The 18868-nt window shown below is 38.9% G+C and overlaps 1 protein-coding gene across 7 annotated transcripts in view; it reads left to right on the forward strand.

The window, feature by feature from the left end:
- Window positions 1–18868, forward strand: part of UIMC1 (ubiquitin interaction motif containing 1) — a 117013-nt gene that overhangs the window by 75396 nt on the left and 22749 nt on the right. The window contains exons 11-12 of one of the 7 annotated variants that reach the window (XM_045447509.1): window positions 36–40; window positions 5820–5849. The exons of the other annotated variants lie outside the window; for them this stretch is intronic. Coding sequence (XP_045303465.1) covers window positions 36–40; window positions 5820–5834 — 20 coding nt within the window. The 3' untranslated portion in view covers window positions 5835–5849. Of the gene's footprint in view, window positions 1–35; window positions 41–5819; window positions 5850–18868 lie in introns of those variants that run through there. 7 annotated transcript variants of the gene reach the window in all.

Raw genomic sequence — 18868 nt, forward strand, 5'->3', positions numbered from 1 at the left:
TGGTTACCTCTTGAAGACTACATCAAAAACCTTAGTTTTGGTGCAGTGTGAGATATTGACCAAGAGAATTTGCTTGTTGATCACAGTCCATTACCATCCCCAATCCTGCCTTTCTGTCTAAGCGTGTTGCACTTCTCAGTCCCACTTGATTCCCATAACTTGGAAGTATTTAGTCTGAAATTGTATAATTGTGAAGTATTTTATAGGGTAGGAATTCCAGGAAAGAAAGGCACATGTTATTTAATTTTTCCGATATAACACACTTTTTATTTATTATGTAAGGAAGTACCTAAACTTATAATTAAATAAATTTGTAGATTTTTCTGATTATAAAGTAGTACATGTTCATTGTAATAATAATTGTTTATATTTATTTGTTAAAACTTTTTTTTTAATGTTTATTCATTTTTGAGAGAGAGAGTGTGAACAGGGGAGGGGCAGAGAGAGAGGGAGTTACGGAATCCAAAGCAGGCTCCAGGCCCTGAGCTGTCAGTACAGAGCCTGAGGTGGGGCTCGAACTCATGAATCACAAGATCATGACCTGAGCTGAAGTTGGAAGCTTAACCGACTGAGCCACCCAGGTGCCCCATATTCATTAAATACTTAAAATGAGTCACATACTACTTACATAAAAGGGACCATGCTATAGTATATATATTATTCTATAACTTGCCTTTTTTTATTTAGCAGTAAATTTAGATCTTTCCATGTACAGATATGCTTTTTATATAGTGGACATCTCACCATCTGTAAAATTTTCTGTTTTGCTTTTTCTACTTACTAGCATAAAATTTCCATGTCACTAAAGTTACATGTGTGTATATATGTATATATATATATATATTTTTTTTTTAATTTAATTAATTAATTTATTTACTTATTTACATCCAAGTTAGTTAGCATATAGTGCAATAATGATTTTAGGAGTAGATTCCAGCGATTCATCCCCTATGTATAACACCCAGTGCTCATCCCAACAAGTGTAATCCTTAATGCCCCTTACCCATTTAGCCCATCGCCCCACCCACAACCACTTCAACAACCCTCAGTTTGTTCTCTGTATTTAAGAGTCTCTTATGTTTTGTCCCCCTCCTTGTTTTTATATCATTTTTGCTTCCCTTCCCTTATGTTCATCTCTTTTGTGTCTTAAATTCCACATATGAGTGAAATCATATGATATTTGTCTTCCTCTAATTTTGCTTAGCATAATATCCTCTAGTTCCATCCACGTAACTGCAAATGGCAAGATTTCATTCTTTTTGATTGCCAAATAATACTCCATTGTGCATATATATATATATATATATATATATATATATATATATATACACACCTCATCTTTATCCATTCATGTGTTGATGGACATTTGAACTCTTCCACACTTTGGCTACTGTCGATAGTGCCGCTATAAACATCGAGGTGCATGTGTCCCTTCAAAACAACACGCCTGTATCCCTTGGATAAATACCTAGTACAGTTGCTGGGTCGTAGAGTAGTTCTATTTTTAACTTTTTGAGGAACCTCCATACTGTTTTCCAGAGTGGCTGCACCAGTTTGCATTCCCACCAGCAGTGCAAAAGGGATCTCCTTTCTCCACACCCTCACCAACATCTCTTGTTGCTTGAGTTGTTAATTTTAGCCATTCTGACTGGTGTGAGGTGGGATCTCATTGTGGTTTTGATTTGTATTTCCCTGATAATGAGTGATGTTAAGCATCATTTCATGTGTTGGTTGGCCATCTGGATGTCTTCTTTGGAAAAGTGTCTATTCATGTCTTTGGCCCATTTCTTCACTGGATTATTTGTTTTTTGGGTGTTGAGTATGCTAAATTCTTTATAGATTTTGGATACTAACCCTTTATCTGATATGTCATTTGCAAATATCTTCTCCCATTCTGTCGGTTGCCTTTTAGTTTTGCTGATTGTTTCTTTCGCTGTGCAGAAACTTTTTATTTTGATGAGGTCCCAATAGTTCATTTTTGTTTTGGTTTCCCTTGCCTCCGGAGACATGTTGAGTAAGAAGTTGCTGCAGCCAAGGTCAAAGAGGTTTTTTTTTTTTTTTTTTTTTTTTTTAATTTTTTTTTTTTTTTCAACGTTTATTTATTTTTGGGACAGAGAGAGACAGAGCATGAACGGGGGAGGGGCAGAGAGAGAGGGAGACACAGAATTGGAAGCAGGCTCCAGGCTCTGAGCCATCAGCCCAGAGCCTGACGCGGGGCTCGAACTCACGGACCGCGAGATCGTGACCTGGCTGAAGTCGGACGCTTAACTGACTGTGCCACCCAGGCGCCCCAAGGTCAAAGAGGTTTTTGCCTGCTTTTTCCTCAAGGATTATGATGGCTTCCTGTCTTACATTTAGATCTTTCATCCATTTTGAGTTTATTTTTGTATATGGTATAAGAAAGTGGTCCAGGTTCATTTATCTACATTTTGCTATCCAGTTTTCCCAACACCCATTTGCTGAAGAGACTGTCTTTATTCCACTGGATATTCTTTCCTGCTTTGTCAAAGATCAGTTGGCCATACATTTGTGGGTCCATTTTTGGGTTCTGTCTTCTGTTCTATTGATCTATGTGTCTGTTTTTGTGCCAGTATTGTACTGTCCTGATGATTACAGCTTTGTTATACATCTTGAAGTCCAGGATGGTGATACCTCCAGCTCTGGTTTTCTTTTTCAACATTACTTTGGCTATCCAGGGTCTTTTCTGGTTCCATACACATTTTAGGATTGTTTGTTCTAGCTCTGTGAAGAATGCTGGTGCTATTTTGATAGAGATTGCATTGAATATGTAGATTGCTTTGGGCAGTATTGACATTTTAACAGTATTTGTTCTTCCAATCCATGAGCATGGAATATTTTTCCATTTTTTTGTGTCTTCTTCAATTTCTTTCATAACCTTTCTATAGTTTTCAGTGTATAGATTTTTCACCTCTTTGGTTTGGTTTATTCCTAGGTATTTTATGATTTTGGTGCAATTGTAAATGGGATTGGTTCTTTGATTTCTCTTTCTGTTGCTTTATTAGTGGTGTATAGAAATGCAACCAATCTCTGTGCATTGATTTTATATCCTGCGACTTTGCTGAATTCATGGATCAGTTCTAGCCGTTTTTGGTAGAATCTTTTGGGTTTTCCATATAGAGTATCATGTCGTCTGCGAAGAGTGAAAGTTTGGCTTCCTCCTTGCCAATTTGGATGCCTTTTACTCTTTTATGTTGTCTGATTACTGAGGCTAGGACTTCCAACGCTATGTTGAATAACAGTGGTGAGAGTGGACATCCCTGTTGTGTTCCTGACCTTAGGGAGAAAGCTCTCAGTTTTCCCCTGTTGAGGATGATATTAGCGGTGGGTCTTTCATATATGGCTTTTATGATTGAGATATGATCTTTCTGTCCCTAGAAGGTTTTTATCAAGAAAGGATGCTGTGTTTTGTCAGATGCTTTCTCTGCATCTATTGATAGGATCATGTGGTTCTTGTCCTTTCTTTTATTGATGTGATGTATCCCATTGATTGTTTTGTGCATATTGAACCAGCCCTATATCCCAGGTATAAATCCCACTTGGTCATGGTGAATAATTCTTTTAGTGTATTGTTGGAACCCATTGGCTAGTGTATCTTGTTGAGTATTTTTGTATCCATGTTTGTCAGGGAAACTGGTCTGTAGTTCTCTTTTTTAGTGAGGTCTTTGTCTGGGTTTTGGAATCAAGATGATGCTGGCCTTATAGAATGAGTTTGGAAGTTTTCCTTCCATTTCTATTTTTTGGAACAGCTTCAAAAGAATAGGTGTTAACTCTCTTTAAAAGTTTGGTAGAATGTATCTGTTAAGTCCATCCAGTCCGGTGTATCCTGCAAAGCCTTTGTTTCCTTGTTGATTTTCTGTTTAGATGATCTGTCCATTGTTGTAAGTGGGGTCTTGAAGTCCCATATTATTTATGGTATTATTATCAATGAGTTTTTCTGTATGTTTGTGATTAATTTATATATTTGGGTGCTCTCACATTTGGGGCATAAATGTTTAGAATTGTTAGATCTTGTTGGATAAACCCCTTAATTATGATATAATGCCCTTCTTCATCTCTTGTTACTGTCTTTATTTTAAAATCTAGATTGTCTGATACAAGTATGGCTGCTCCAGCTTTCTTTTGCAACCATTAATATGATAGATGGTTCTCCATCCCCTTACTTTCAATCTGAAAGTGTCTTTAGGTGTAAAATGGGTCTCTTGTAAATAGCATATAGATGGGTCTTGTTTTCTTATCCATTCTGTTACCCTATGTCTTTTGATTGGAACATTTAGTCAGTTGACATTTAGAGTGAGTACTTAAAGATATGAATTTATTACCATTGTGTTGCCTGTAGAGTTGGAGTTTCTGGTGGTGTTCTCTGGTCCTTTCTAGTCTTTGTTGCTTTTGGTATTTTTTGTTTTGTTTCATCTTTTCTCCCCTCAGAGAGTCCCCCTTAAAATTTCTGGCAGGGCTGGTTTAGTGGTCATGAACTTCTTAGTTTTTGTTTGTCTGGGAAACTTTTTATCTCTCCCTCTGTTTTGAATGACAGCCTTGCTGGATAAAGAATTCTTGGCTGCATATTTTTCTGATTCAGCACATTGAATATATCCTGCCACTCCTTTCTGGGCTGCCAAGTTTCTGTGGATAGGTCTGCTGCAAACCTGATCTGTCTTCTTTGTAGGTTAAGGACTTCTTTTCCCTTGCTACTCTTATGATTCTTTCCTTGCCTGAGTATTTTGTGAATTTGACTGTGATAGGCCTTGTTGATGGTTGGTTTTTGTTGAATCCAATGAGAGTTCTCTGTGCTTCCTGGATTTTGATGTCTGTGTCTTTCCCCAGGTTAGGAAAGTTTTCTGCTATGATTTGCTCACAAAAACCTTCTACCCCTTTGTCTCTCTCTTCATCTTCTGGGATCCCTATGATTCTGATGTTATTCTTTTTTAAGGAGTCACTGAATTCTCTAATTCTTATATTGTACTCTTTTGCCTTACTCTCCCTCTTTTTTTCTGCTTCATTATTCTCCATAAGTTTGTCCTCTGTCTTGCTGATTCGCTGCTCTGCTTCATCCATCCTTGCCACCGTGGCAGCCATTTGAGATTGCATCTCAGTTACAGCATTTTTAATTTCATCCTAACTAGATTTTACTTCTTTTATCTCTGCGGAAAGGGATTCTATGCTTTTTTCAACCCCAGCTAGTATTATTATCGTGATTCTAAATTCTGGTTCAGACATCTTGGCTGTATCTGTGTTGATTAAGTTCCTGACTGTCATTTCTTCCTGTTCTTTCTTTTGGGGTGAATTCCTTCGTTTCATCATTTTGGAGGAAGAAAATTAATAAAATAAAAAATAATAAAATAAAAATTAAAAATAACACAAAAAATCTGGGGCGCCTGGGTGGCGCAGTCGGTTAAGCGTCCGACTTCAGCCAGGTCACGATCTCACGGTCCGTGAGTTCGAGCCCCGCATCAGGCTCTGGGCTGATGGCTCAGAGCCTGGAGCCTGTTTCCGATTCTGTGTCTCCCTCTCTCTCTGCCCCTCCCCCGTTCATGCTCTGTCTCTCTCTGTCCCAAAAATAAATAAAAACGTTGAAAAAAAAAAATTAAAAAAAAAAATAACACAAAAAATCTAATAAAAGGATGCCAGACTCTAGGTGTGTTTTGGTCTGGTTGTTGAAAGAAAAAATCTATAAATTTTTAATGCATATTTATCTTTGAGAGAGAGCGAGCACATGTGAGTGGGGGAGGGACAGAGAGAAGGGGACAGAGAATCTGAAGTAGGCTCTGCGCTGACAGCAGAGATCCCAAAGAGGGGCTCAGACTCGCAGACCATGAAATCATGACCTGAGCTGAAGTCGGATGCTTAACTGACTGAACCACCCAGGTGCCTGTAAAAATATTTTTAATGCTAAATATTCCGTGATCTGAATTGCCTCCATTTACTTAACTGTTATGCATTTAGCATGATTCAGGTCACCATGTTGTTGAGCCTATTATGCATGAAGTTGTTGCTGTATTTTGGGGTTATTTCCCAAGGATGTATATCACTAGCTCGGGTGATAGTAAAAAAAGATGGGCTCTAGAGTCTAGTTATTTTGAGATTTAATCCCATCTTTGTCACTTAGCAGTGTGTGATTCTGTGCTGATTTCCTACCTTCCTTTTATGCAGCTTTCAAATTAACAGTAATGACCTTGTTTATTTTTTTAAAGGTTAAATGAGATATCTTAAGGAAAGTGCATAGTACAATTCCTAGCACATTGAGTAAGAACTTAAGAACTTAAAAACAATTTTTTTTTAATGTTTGTTTATTTTTGAGAGAGAGCACAAGTAGAGGAATGGCAGAGAGAGAGAGGGAGACACAGAATCTGAAGCAGGCTCCAGGCTCCAAGGTGCCAGCACAGAGCCCTACACAGGGTCTGAACCCAAAAACTGCGAGATTGTGATCTGAGCCAAAGTCAGATGCTTAACCAATTGAGCCACCCAGGCACCCCAGTACTTAAGAACTTTTAGTTGGCTGTTACTATTCTTGGTAGAATTACTGGGTTTGAGATTTTGTCATCATTTTTAAGCATCATTATAATAGCATGGTCATCTTTTAAATGTAGTGAAAGTTGAAGACCTACATTTGATCATCATCACCTTTTAGTAGAACACTGAAGGACTAGGGCTTTAGATGCAATTTTAATTTGACAGAGCTCTTCAGTCTGATTTTTTTAGCAGAGAGTTCCAGTGACTGAAAGAACTCTGGGGTTGGACATCTGGTGACCGGAGAAGGAAGAAACTATCTTGCACATCTCACCAAACATGCTTATCCATCTGGTATTAATTATCTGAGTCAACAACCTACACAGCATTGAGGTCCAGAGATAAATGAGTTTGAGAGGCTGATTGTACCTTGAGCTGTAGAAAAAATAACTTTATGGTCACAGCTGTTAGGTAAAGGGTAGTATAAAGTAGCTCTTGCTGACACCTCCCAGACTGAACTCTGATAGTCTGTGCTTAAACAGCAGGCTTTGGTATTCATTACTGTCCAAAGACATCTTTCAGCTATATGATACTTGCTTTTTAGCTTGTTCTTCCTTACTAGAGTGTAGTGGGGCAATTTACAATTCATCTTACTGTTGAAATGAATTCAGCATTGTTTTTAAGTTTTCTGAACCACAACTTATACCACCAGAACCAGGTTGTTGTCATTGAACTTGTTGAGAAGCTGACACCATCAGGTGGGCAAAGGAGACTGGAGACTTGCATTGTCGTTCATTCAGGGAAATCCTTTCAGGTTCTCTTTATTCCACTGGGACAAGTGTCAGTGACCCTGTCGAATGCTGCTCAGTGGGATTTACACTCTGGTCTTGAGCACTCTTTCAGATGTAGATATACGTATGTTTTCTGATAAATTGGAAGTATGTATGTTATTGGCACTGTATGTCTTTTAGCCCTGATCCAACTGTCTCAGATATCCATTTAAAGATGTCTGCTATATCCTGAATAACAGTAACACTTTCTTTTTCAAGGGAAATTTGTTTTAAAAATTAGCAGAGGAGTATAATAAAGAGAAATGTAGAATACTGTAAATATCAACACCAGCTTGTGTATCTACAGTGAGAAATTTGATTCCTTTCTATCCCCTATTTCCTTAACTCCATTTCATTGAAATATTTATGCTTGGTTGTTTTTTTTATTTAAAAAAAATTTTTTTAATGTTTATTTTTGACAGGGAGAGAGAGAGAGAGACAGAGCATGAACGGGGGAGGGGCAGAAAGAGGGGGAGACACAGAATCCGAAACAGGCTCCAGGCTCTGAGCTGTCAGCACAGAGCCTGACCCGGGGCTTGAACTCACAGACTGAGAGATCATGACCTGAGCTGAAGTCGGACGCTCAACTGACTGAGCCATCCCAGCGCCCCGGAACTTTTTTTTTTTAAATGGTGCTAGAACTTAATGTGGGTTACTAAAGAAGTTTGAGACATTTCTGCCATTAAGGAGCTTTCAGTGTCATTGGGGAGATAAATATTAACCTAAGAAATTATTTTTGAGAGAGAGAGAGAGCAAGTAGGAGAGGGGCAGAGAGAGAGGTGGACAGAGGATATGAAGCAGGCTCTGAGCTAACAGCAGTGAGCCCGTTGCAGGGCTTGAACTCATGAACTGTGAGATCATGACTTGAGCTGAAGTCGGACACTTAATTGAATGAGCCACCCAGGCACCCCTACATGAATGATTCTGACTGTAAGTGCAATAGGAATATGGAGAGCTGCAGTGAATAGGGATGAAATCTCAGAAAGAGGGTTGGTTTAACCTGGGCTAGGAAGGCTAATAGGTTTGGATAAACCCATGGGAAAGTAGGGGACCCTTTATCTTCCTATAGGTTAGATAAGAGAAGGAAGCAGGCGAAAGAGGGGTGCCTGGGTGGCTCAGTCAGTTAAGCATCCGACTTCTGCTCAGGTCATGATCTTGTAGTGCATGAGTTTGAGCCCCATATCAGGCTCTGCGCTGATAGTGCAGAGCCTGCTTCTGAGCCTGCTTCAGATCCTCTGTCTCCCTCTGTCTCTTTCTTAAAAATAAACAAACATTAAAAAAAAAAAAAAAAAGGAAGCAAGGGAAACAGCCACTAGACAACAGCTTCCACTTAGTCTTCCTAGTAGTGTTAACTTGTTAACGTAAATTACTCTCTCTGACCCTATAAGAGAATTTGCAGCAGGGAGTCCCCACTGGAACTATTCCACTCTTGATTTATTCCTGTGTCTTAAGAACAGAGTTTGGGGATATAGGTGGGATGGAAAAGTAATTAGGGGAATTATGCAAAGCACCTGCTACTGTGCCATGTGCCTGGCATATCATACGTCCTCAATAACTTTGCTGTCTGTTTGCTTTTTTTTTTTTTTCTTCACCATCTTGCCTGCCCCTGTTTTCCTTGCCAGAGATAGTAGTGATTGTTTTGGTTCCTCTCAACATTTTATGACTGGAGACAGAGGCCAGGCCCTCAGCCCAGTTTTTGGTAAAAGGGAGCCCCTCTCCTGCCATGGAAGGGAAAGAGTTACTCTTGAAAACACATAACCCAGGCTGGGAGACCATTCGCCCAATGCCTAAGAGGATGGAATAATAGAGAGGACTTATCTCCCAGAATTAAGTATTCAGCTCTCCCCTCCTTCCTGTTTTCCCCTAAATCTGATCCCAGACATGCTTGGTTTGGCTGTGTAAAAAAAATAGTAATTAGAGTCATTTACATGAAGTGTCTACCATTTATGCCTAGTTACCGTGCAGCACAATAACAATTATGCATATCATTAAATATGTGTCTGATTAACTTTGCTGTAAGTTTTATTTAATTATAATACTACACTCTGAGTAAGTTGGCTCAGTCTGCTCAGTTTGTTGCTCAATGACATGGCTACTACAAGTTTGGAAAAACTAGAGGGAGTGTTCTTTAAAGGCATTGTTTGAGGGGAGAAGATTTGTTAAATTAATCTAGACTAACAAAGATAGGTTGCTTTTGTATTCGCTTTCTGGAAAATGTGTTTGAGACCATTTTTATTAAAACATTTAGGAAGAATACAGCTTTCCATTTACTTAGTAAATATTTACTAAGCGACTGCTATATACCAGATACAGTGAACAGAATATACAAAGTCCCTGTTCTCATGGAGCTTATATTTTAGCAGTGGGATACTGACAGTAAATAAGTATACATCCAGTATGTTAAGTGGTGATAAGTATTTTGGAGAAAAAGAGGAAGCAGAGGAAGAGAATGGAGAATACTGAGGTCAAGGGGTAGCAATTTAGAATAGGTGGTAGGGAAGGTCCCATCAAGGAGGTGACATCTGAGCAGAGACCTAAAGGAAATGAGGGATTTTGAGGTGGAGAGGCGAGTGTGTTACAGGCAGAAGGAACAGTAAGTACGAAGACTTTTGGTTGTGAACAGGCTTGGTGTGTATGAGAGAATGACAAGCCAGTGTGGCTGGAGTGGAGTTAGTGAGGGAAAGATAAACAGTGAAATTAGAGAGGTAATTGGGGAGGGGACAAGTGGACAGATCACATAGGGTTCTTAGGCCATAGTAAAGACTTTGGCTTTTAATTGGAGCAAAGGAGGAGCCTTTGGAGGGATTTGAGCAAAAAAAAAATGAATTAATATTTGAGTAAAGGATCACCTGGTTGCTGTATGTATGGATTGTTGAGGTGGGGGACAAGAGTGGAAGCTGGGAGGATAGCCAAAATTTTATTTTTGGCAATATGATAGAGTGGGAGAAACATGGGCTTTGGAACTAGGCAAATCTGAATTTAAATGTCCACTGTTAATACTTGTCAGCTGGATAATATTTGACAAATGACCTTACCCTTTTGAGGATCAGATGTCTTGTTTATAAAATTAGTCTGACATCATTAGGATTGTCATGAGAATCAGAGACACTTTACAAAGTACTTAGCACTGTGTTTAGCATGTAATAAGTGTTCAGTAAATAGTAGCTGCTGTTATTGAATATTACTCCTGTCTGTGTAGTCTCTGTGAAGTCTGTTTCTGTGTGCCAATACCTAAAGAATAGTCCATAAGCCAGGTAGAGGGGAAGATGAAAGGCAGGGAAAATTGTAAGGTGGTAAGAATAAGCTAGTAAGAAATAGATGGTGGGAGAGTTAGGGAAGCTGAAGGCATTAACTGTGTACTCTTTGGGCCTGGAGACAGAGGTGTGGCTTAGAGTCAGGATACTATCAGGAGTGGATTTTCTTTTCATGGATGTCTCCTTGAAAAATAATAGTGAGTAAGTGGGTGAGTGTAGGTGAGATTCCTTGCTATAAACTTGCCTCAGAGCTAACAGAGAAGGACTGAGGCCTAAAATTAGGCTTAACTTGGGTGGCTTAGCAAAAATCATAAGACCTGAACATCTCTAATGAAGAACTTTTTTTATTTTCTATTAAAAAATTTAAAAATGTTTATTTATTTTGAGAGAGAAAGAGCGGGCATGAGCAGGGGAGGGTTAAAGAGAGAGGGAGAGAGAGAATATCCCAAGCAGGCTCTGTGCTGTCAGTACAGAGCCCGATGTGGGGCTCAAACTCAGGAACTGTGAGGTCATGACCTGAGCTGAAATCAAGAGTCAGATGCTCAACTGAGTGAGCCACCCATGTGCCCTGAAAAGCTTTTTTTAATTAGATAAAGTTTGACTTTTTCTTTTTTATATACCTGAATTTGCCTACCTGAATGTAATTTGTACCCCATTTACTCTTCACTCTTGTATCAATGCGGTTTTTGTGGTACCTAGGAAAAGTAGATTAACTATATTACTATTGACACCTAACTACTGAGGTGTTAACAATTGGGAAATAGCACAGTTTTAGTAGAAATAACATGGAGTTTGGAGACAGACTGGCTTGTGGGGAGATCTACAAATCCAAACATACTGAGATATTATAGTACAGTTGGGCAGCTAAAGCATGAACATGAATAACTGTAACACAAGGTCAGAATTACTAATGGACTTAAAGTCTGTGGTGTTTCAGAGGAAATGTGATTAGAGATTGAGATGGAAGGGCATTAATGTAAAAGAACAGTAAGCAAGATCACATAAATAGAAAAGTATGAACAGTATACAGGAAAGAGCAAGTGATTCAATGTGGTTGTAGTATGGGCAATATGAAAGGAAATAGTAGGCAATTGTAGAATGACAAATGTAACTTGAATTATGTGGGTTAAAATGGGGTAGAGTTTTTTCTACTTGTAAAAGAATTTTTTTGTGTGTTTACTTCACACTATAGTATATAGGACTCTTTGGGATGCAAGTGTTGAAAATATAATTCAAGTAACCTTAAGCAAAAAACAAGTTAGTTTGCATGGTAATTGGGAAGTCTGGTGTAGGTTTCAGACAGACCTCGATTTAAGAGCTCAGATGAGATCTCCATCTTTTGACTCTACTTGTCTGTTTTCAATAGGCTTTTCAAGGGCAAACAGAATGTCTGCCAGCAGCTGTAGACTTTTCACCTTTATTGGAAAGGAGTTCTTTCTCCTGAAACCATAGATCAATCTAGAGAAAGACTTTTGATTAGTCTTTATTTGATTTAAGTGACCATTCCTGGACTAGTCACTGTAACCAAGTAGGAGAGTATGCATCGTTCTTAAGTCACAACAAGTAACAAAACCCTGTTAGTAACTGTCAGAAAAATCTATAAGTCACAGTAACAGAAAACATCATTAACAATAGGTTTAATATGTAGGGTTTTTCTCATATAACAAGGATCTAGAGTGAGGCAATGGCTCAGTGATGTAATGAAAATTTAGACTTTTCTCTTTTGCTTCTACAGTGCTTGACTTGTGGCTTCCTTTTTTTTTTTTTTTATAATTTTTTTAATGTTTATTTATTTTTGAGAGAGAGAGAAAGACAGAGTGCAAGCAGGGGAGGGGCAGAGAGACAGGGAGACACAGAATCCAAAGCAGGCTCCAGGCTCTGAGCTTCAGCACAGAGCCTGATGAGGGGCTTGAACCCACAAACCACAAGATCCTGACCTGAGCTGAAGTCAGACGCTTAACTGACTGAGCCACCCAGGCACACTAATTTGTGACTTCTTGATTCATGGTCTCAAGGTGGCTTTTTTATCTTTAGACCTCACATCTGTGTTCCAGGAAGGAGGGGATAAAGGGGCATGGCTATAGATTTTTACTGTTGCAGTCTAACACTCCTATATTATTCTATATAGTCTAATATTCCTATAATCTTGTGGAATTGAGCTTATTCCAAATTGTGGTAGAATTAGGCCAGTTACATATCTGGTGTTCATGTCTTTTATGTATGTGTGTTTGCCTTTATGTATAAAATTATACTGTCTTTGAAGTCGTTGATTAATTTGCTTTGTACAGTGATTCACCTTAACAAAAAATTTTGTTTTCTACTGTTTAATGAAGTGTTGCACTAGGTGCTGGGGGTCCTCAAGAGGTAGTAAAGAGATATGATACAGAGCTGACCGGGACCTCAAATTTATATTCAGGGAATTCACACAGTCTAGTGGGGCAAACAGACTTGGGCATAACTATGACACAAATCATTTGAAGAACTAAAATAAAGGCACTAGCCACTCATACAATAGAAGGGGGTTAATTTCTGATTGGTGAGAAAAAGAGCAGATTCTTGTTTAAGGGTTCCCTTAATATTAGGCTTAGGTTTTTTACCATTTTTTTTTTCCTTCTATTAAAGATACAAGTCCAAAATAGCACAAGCCTAGGCACCTGGCTGGCTCAGTTGACAGAGCATGTGACTCTTGATCTTGGGAATGTGAGTTGAAGCTCTATGTTGGGTGTAGAGAAAAATAAAATCTTTTTTTTTTTTTTTTAAAGTTTATTTACTTTGAGAGAGAGGAAGAGAGTATGAGTCGGGGAGGGGCAGAGAGAGAGAGAGGGAGAGAGAGAATCCCTAGCAGGCTCTGTGCCATCAACACAGAGCCTGACGCGGGGCTTGAACTCACAAACTCTGAGAGCATCACATTAGCTGAAACCAAGAACCAGACACTTAACCAACTGAACCACCCAGATGTCCCCCAAAATAAAATCTTTTAGTCAAACAAGCAAGTGGGGCACCTGGGTAGCTCAGTTAGTTGAGCATCCGACTTCTGCTTAGGTCATGATCTCAGGGCATGTGAGTTTGAGCCCCATGTTGGGCTCTGTGCTGACAGCTCAGAGTCTGGAGCCTGCTTTGGATTCTGTGTCTCCCTCTCTCTCTGCTCACCCCCACTCGCATTGTGTGTGTGTGTGTGTGTCTCTCTCTCTCAAAAATAATAAACATTTAAAAACAAGCAAGTGGCAATGAGTCTTACATAAATTGTCTGAATTTCTGTTTAGAGTTATTTCTTTAAACTAGGATTACTAAAAGTGGAATTACTGAATTATATCTACAGAGTTTTAAGATTGCTTTCTAGAAAGGTTTTAGTCATTTAAATTTTCTCCAGTAGCATATGAGACTATTCCTTTTACCACACTATTCCAAATACTGAGGAATATTCGTTTTTCTTTTTCTTTTTTTTTTTAATACAGATCATGACATATATGATACATAAATAATAGCATTTCACTGTACTTTATTTATATTTCTTCAGTTAGTAGTAAAGTTAAATTTTTTTTCTTTTTTTAAAATTCTTTAAAATTTAAAATTCTTCTTTGAAGAATTGTTCTCTGAACTTTGCCCAAGTATCTTTTGAGTTCTTAGTATTTTTCTTATCCATTTATAGAAGTTATTTATAAATGATTTGCCTTTTGCTTTGAAGGTGCTTTCCAGGTTTTTTCTACCCATCCATCAGTTTTCACCAGGTTTCCAGATTTATGCAGCCTGAGACACCAACTTCTTGGTGTGAACACTGTCAAAGCTTTTATTTCTTGAAGAAGAGTGCTGATTCTGTAGAAGGATCTAATTCGTGTGAATAGAAGTAGCACTGATAGGGGGAAAAGAGTATTGGAATCCATGCAGAATTAAGGGGGGTGGGCATTAAGGAGAAAGGATAAAGACTGTATTGCTATTGATGGTGGCAGGAAGAAGCTAAGAAGTAGAAGGTGGCGGCCTGGAATTGGAGTCAGTAGGAGCCAGATACCCAAAATGGTATACTATTTAAAGTAGATTCCTCTTTGAGAACTTGAGTCCAGAACTCTTTGACATTTTCTGAGTGGCCACCATCTTATTTGAATGTCTACTGACATAGCTACTGATGAACTCCTAGACCAATATCTACCTCTACCCCAGACTTAAAGGTTGCACTGTATGTAACCCTTCTCCTCTTGTATTAAGTATTAATAATGTAGCAGCGGTGTGCCTCTCACTTCCCCTCCCCTCACATCTTGGTTGTCTTCTGACAACTTCTCTTCATCCTTTCTGTGGGACATTGCCTTATATCAGCTCCACTGTGATGCATTAATAAAGTTGCTGTATGGTTTAGCATGTGAAATGGATGTCTGACTGCAGTCTCTGTCTGCTTGAGTCCTTAGTGCCTTCATTCTTCTCATCTTATTCCTCTTAACATTGGCTTTGTCTTTGCTTCAGTTACCCCTACTCTTTGTGCCTCACTGCTAAAGAGCCAGACCTCAGGATTTCTTTCAGCAGTGTTCTGCCAGATGTGCTTATTCTTTCCTGAAAAATAAAATACCTCTTATTAACACCTGAGTTAATATCCAAAGCATTATGTGTTGAAGGAATATTATCAGCTAAAACCCACTTCAGAGAAGTTCTCTCACTTCATGATCTAGTCACACTTTTTAACTTGGGCATTTAGAACATTTTAAGAAAGAAGGAAGTTCAGGGAATTAATATTAGATCAGTCATCTCCTTTAAAACTATTTTAGAGCCACAGGCAGGACTTTAGTTACCTCAGAGGATAAATGTTATTGTTATCGTCATTTTATTCATGAGGAAACTGGTTTCAGAGAGGGCAGCATCAGATAGTTAATAAGCAGTAGATCCAGGGCCTAAGCCCAGGTTGGCCTGACTCAAGAGCTAGCATTCTTCATTGCTACAGGTTCATTCTGCCTTCCCATGTATGGAGACAGGAATACACAAAGTTTGAGGAGAACATGGAAGCCTCAGTCAGTTTTAGGAGGACAGAGTACTAGAATCCTTCATCCCTGAATGCAAACATGAAATCTGATCTCATCAGAATTGACCTTGTCAGCTTTTAAATTACCTGAGAGAAACAGTTTGATGGATTCAGACTATTTCCTAGTGAACTGAGTTGATATGACATAAGTCACCTCTGTAAAAGCGTGTGTGTAAAATGAAAGGATCAGATGAACTATCAGAATTACTTCTGGTGGTGGCTGTAGAAATTGTCCATTCACAGACTGACTTATTACTAAGGAGTCTAAGGGCATAATATAAAGGAAACACTTGATAGCAAGATAATATTTTTCCATTAAGTAAAAGGATTTAATGTGCCAGGTCTTTACAAATCATACCTAATATGAACCAATAAGAGCTACCGTTTATGAGCACCTGTTATATATCTGGAACTGTGCTTTTTGTATAATAAGCTTTTGAAGCAGATATTATTCCACTTTTATAGAAGAGGAAACTGAGGCTTCACAGGAAAATAATTTTCCCAGTATCACATTCCTAGAAAGTGGCAGGAGCTGGCATATACAAGCAGCTTAAATTAAAAAACTCATACTCCAGGGGGGTGCCTGTGTGGCTCAGTCAATTAAGCTTCCCACTCTTGATTTCAGGTCAGGTCATGAACTCACGGTTTGTGAGTTTGAGCCCCGCATCAGGCTCTGTGCTGGCAGTGTAGAGCCTGCTTGGGATTCTCTGACCCTCCTCCCTCCCTCCCCCTGTTTCTCTCTCTCACAATAAATAAATTTTTTAAAAACGTCAAAAAACCTCATAACTCCAAAGAATCATCCAGGAATGTTCAGATTAAAAAGAAAAAAAAAAGCAAGAATGGGGCGCCTGGGTGGCTCAGTTGGTTAAGCATCCGACTCTTGGTTTCAGCTCAGGTCATGATCTCATGTTTTCATGAGTTAGAGCCCCACATTGGGCTCCAAGCTGACAGTGCAGAGCCTGCTTGGGATTCTCTGCCTCCCACTCTCTCTGTCCCTCCCCCACTTGCTCTGTGTCTCTCAAAATAAATAAACTTTAAAAAAATTTATTAAAACAAATTTCAGAATACTAAATTTAACATGATAGTCAATATATTGTTTTAAGAATTTATGGTAAAACTGTGTGTTTGTATAATAACAAATTATATAATTTTGACAATAAAGGCTTCTTGGTGTAGATGGGTGGAGGCAGACTATGGGATCAGGAAGAAGCACACAGATAATCAGTTTTGAGAATAGTGTAGTGTTTTGTTTTTTTAAAAATTTTTTTAACATTTATTTATTATTGAGAGAGAGACACAGAGCGTTAGCAGGGGAGGGATAGAGAGAGGGGAGACACAGAATCTGAAGCAGGCTCCAGGCTCTGAGCTGTCAGCACAGAGCCTGACGTGGGGCTCGAACTCATGAACTGTGAGATCATGACCTGAGCCGAAGTCGGTCGCCCAACCAACTGAGCCACCCAGGCGCCCTGAGAATAGTATAGTTTTTAAGTTGGATGATTGGTTTGGATATATATATTTTTTGTACATATTATAAACATTTTAAAGAGCTTGTATGTTTCTGTTACGCTTCTTGTTATTCATTTCACTCCTATAGGAACCTTGATAAAGCAGCTACTAGTAAAATTCAGAGAAGTTCAGTTTTTTCTCTATATGAAACTCATTTAGTATTACCTTAATTTAGGCTCTGATGACAAGATGTAACCACTGGATATACTTGCCATTAATAATTCTTGTGTTTTTTTAAATGTTTATTTTTGAGAGAGAGTGTGCACACAAGTGGGGGAGGGGCAGAGAGAGAGGGAGACAGAGGATCTGAAGCAGTCTCTGTGTTGACAGCAGAGCCCAATGCAGGGCTTGAACTTGTGAACTGTGAGATCATGACCCGAGCTGAAGTTGGACACTTAACTGACTGAACCACCCAGGTGCCCCTCCCATTAATTATTCTTTAGAGAGAAGGCTCTTAGGTTTTTTCCTAGGTTCTTTATATCTATGCTTTCATACCAGTTTTTTCAGAAGACAATGGGCAGTTTAATTTTGATTATTGTCTTGCAAAAGGACTTCTTGTGATTGTTTTAAATACAAACATATAAAATTCAAACATAAAAATTGAGAGAATAGTAGTACTTTGAACCCCAGGGTATGCCACTTGTTCATCAGCTCATGGTCACTGGTGTTCTATCTATATTCCATCCATAACCTCCTCTCCTCGGATTATTTCAAATCAGATCCCAGATATCATTTCATTATAATACTAGTTATTCTTGAAAGAGAAGATCTCTTTAAAAGAAAAACTGGGGCACCTGGGTGGCTCATTCGGTTGAGCGTCCAGGTTTTGATATCCACTCAGGTCATGATCTCGTTGGTGGGATCAAGCCCCAGGTCGGGCTTTGCGCTGGCGGAGGTGGGAGCCTGCTTGGAATTCTCTCTCTCTCTCTGCCCCTCTCCCGTGCATGCCCCCCTCCCCTTTCTATAAATAAATAAATAAATAAATAAATAAATAAATAAATAAATAAATAAATAAATGTAAAAACCAATCTAAGCATTATATTATACCTAAAAAATTAATATCATCAAATATTTGGTGAATTCAAATGTCCCTTAGTCTCCTGATTGTTTGAAATCAGAGTTTAACAAGGTTTACACATTGTAGGGAGTTTTTTTTTCTTAAATGTTTATTTTGAGAGAGAGCATGCAAACAGGGGAGGGGCAGAGAGAGAGGGAGAGAGAGAAGCCCAAGCAGGCCCCACGCTCAGCTCAGAGCCTGACTTGAAGCTCGATCCCACCACTGTGAGATTGCAACCTGAGCCCATATCAAGAGTAGGTTGCTTAACTGACTGATCCACCCAGGCGCCCTGTAGAAAGTTTTTGATGCTAATATCTTAGGCTTTCTTAATTTATGGGGAGATTCACATCCCCAAAATGTTCCTTTTTAAGACTTAAACACTCAGGATTTATATTCATAAGCTTAGTATTGTTATTCACAGTAACTGTGTCACAGCCATTTTTATTCCTTCCACAGCATCTTAACAGTGTTATGCAGGTAGGCCCTCTGAAAATGTACTTTTTTTTTTTTTTTTAATTTTTTTTTTTTTTAACATTTATTTATTTTTGAGACAGAGAGAGACAGAGCGTGAACGGGGGAGGGTCAGAGAGAGAGGGAGACACAGAATCTGAAACAGGCTCCAGGCTCTGAGCAGTCAGCACAGAGCCCGACACGGGGCTCGAACCCACATACCGCGAGATCGTGACCTGAGCCGAAGTCGGACGCTTAACCGACTGAGCCACCCAGGTGCCCGAAAATGTACTCTTTTAAAGCC

The sequence above is a fragment of the Leopardus geoffroyi genome, chromosome A1, assembly GCF_018350155.1.
Source record: "Leopardus geoffroyi isolate Oge1 chromosome A1, O.geoffroyi_Oge1_pat1.0, whole genome shotgun sequence".
In the NCBI taxonomy this organism is placed as follows: Eukaryota; Metazoa; Chordata; class Mammalia; order Carnivora; family Felidae; genus Leopardus; species Leopardus geoffroyi.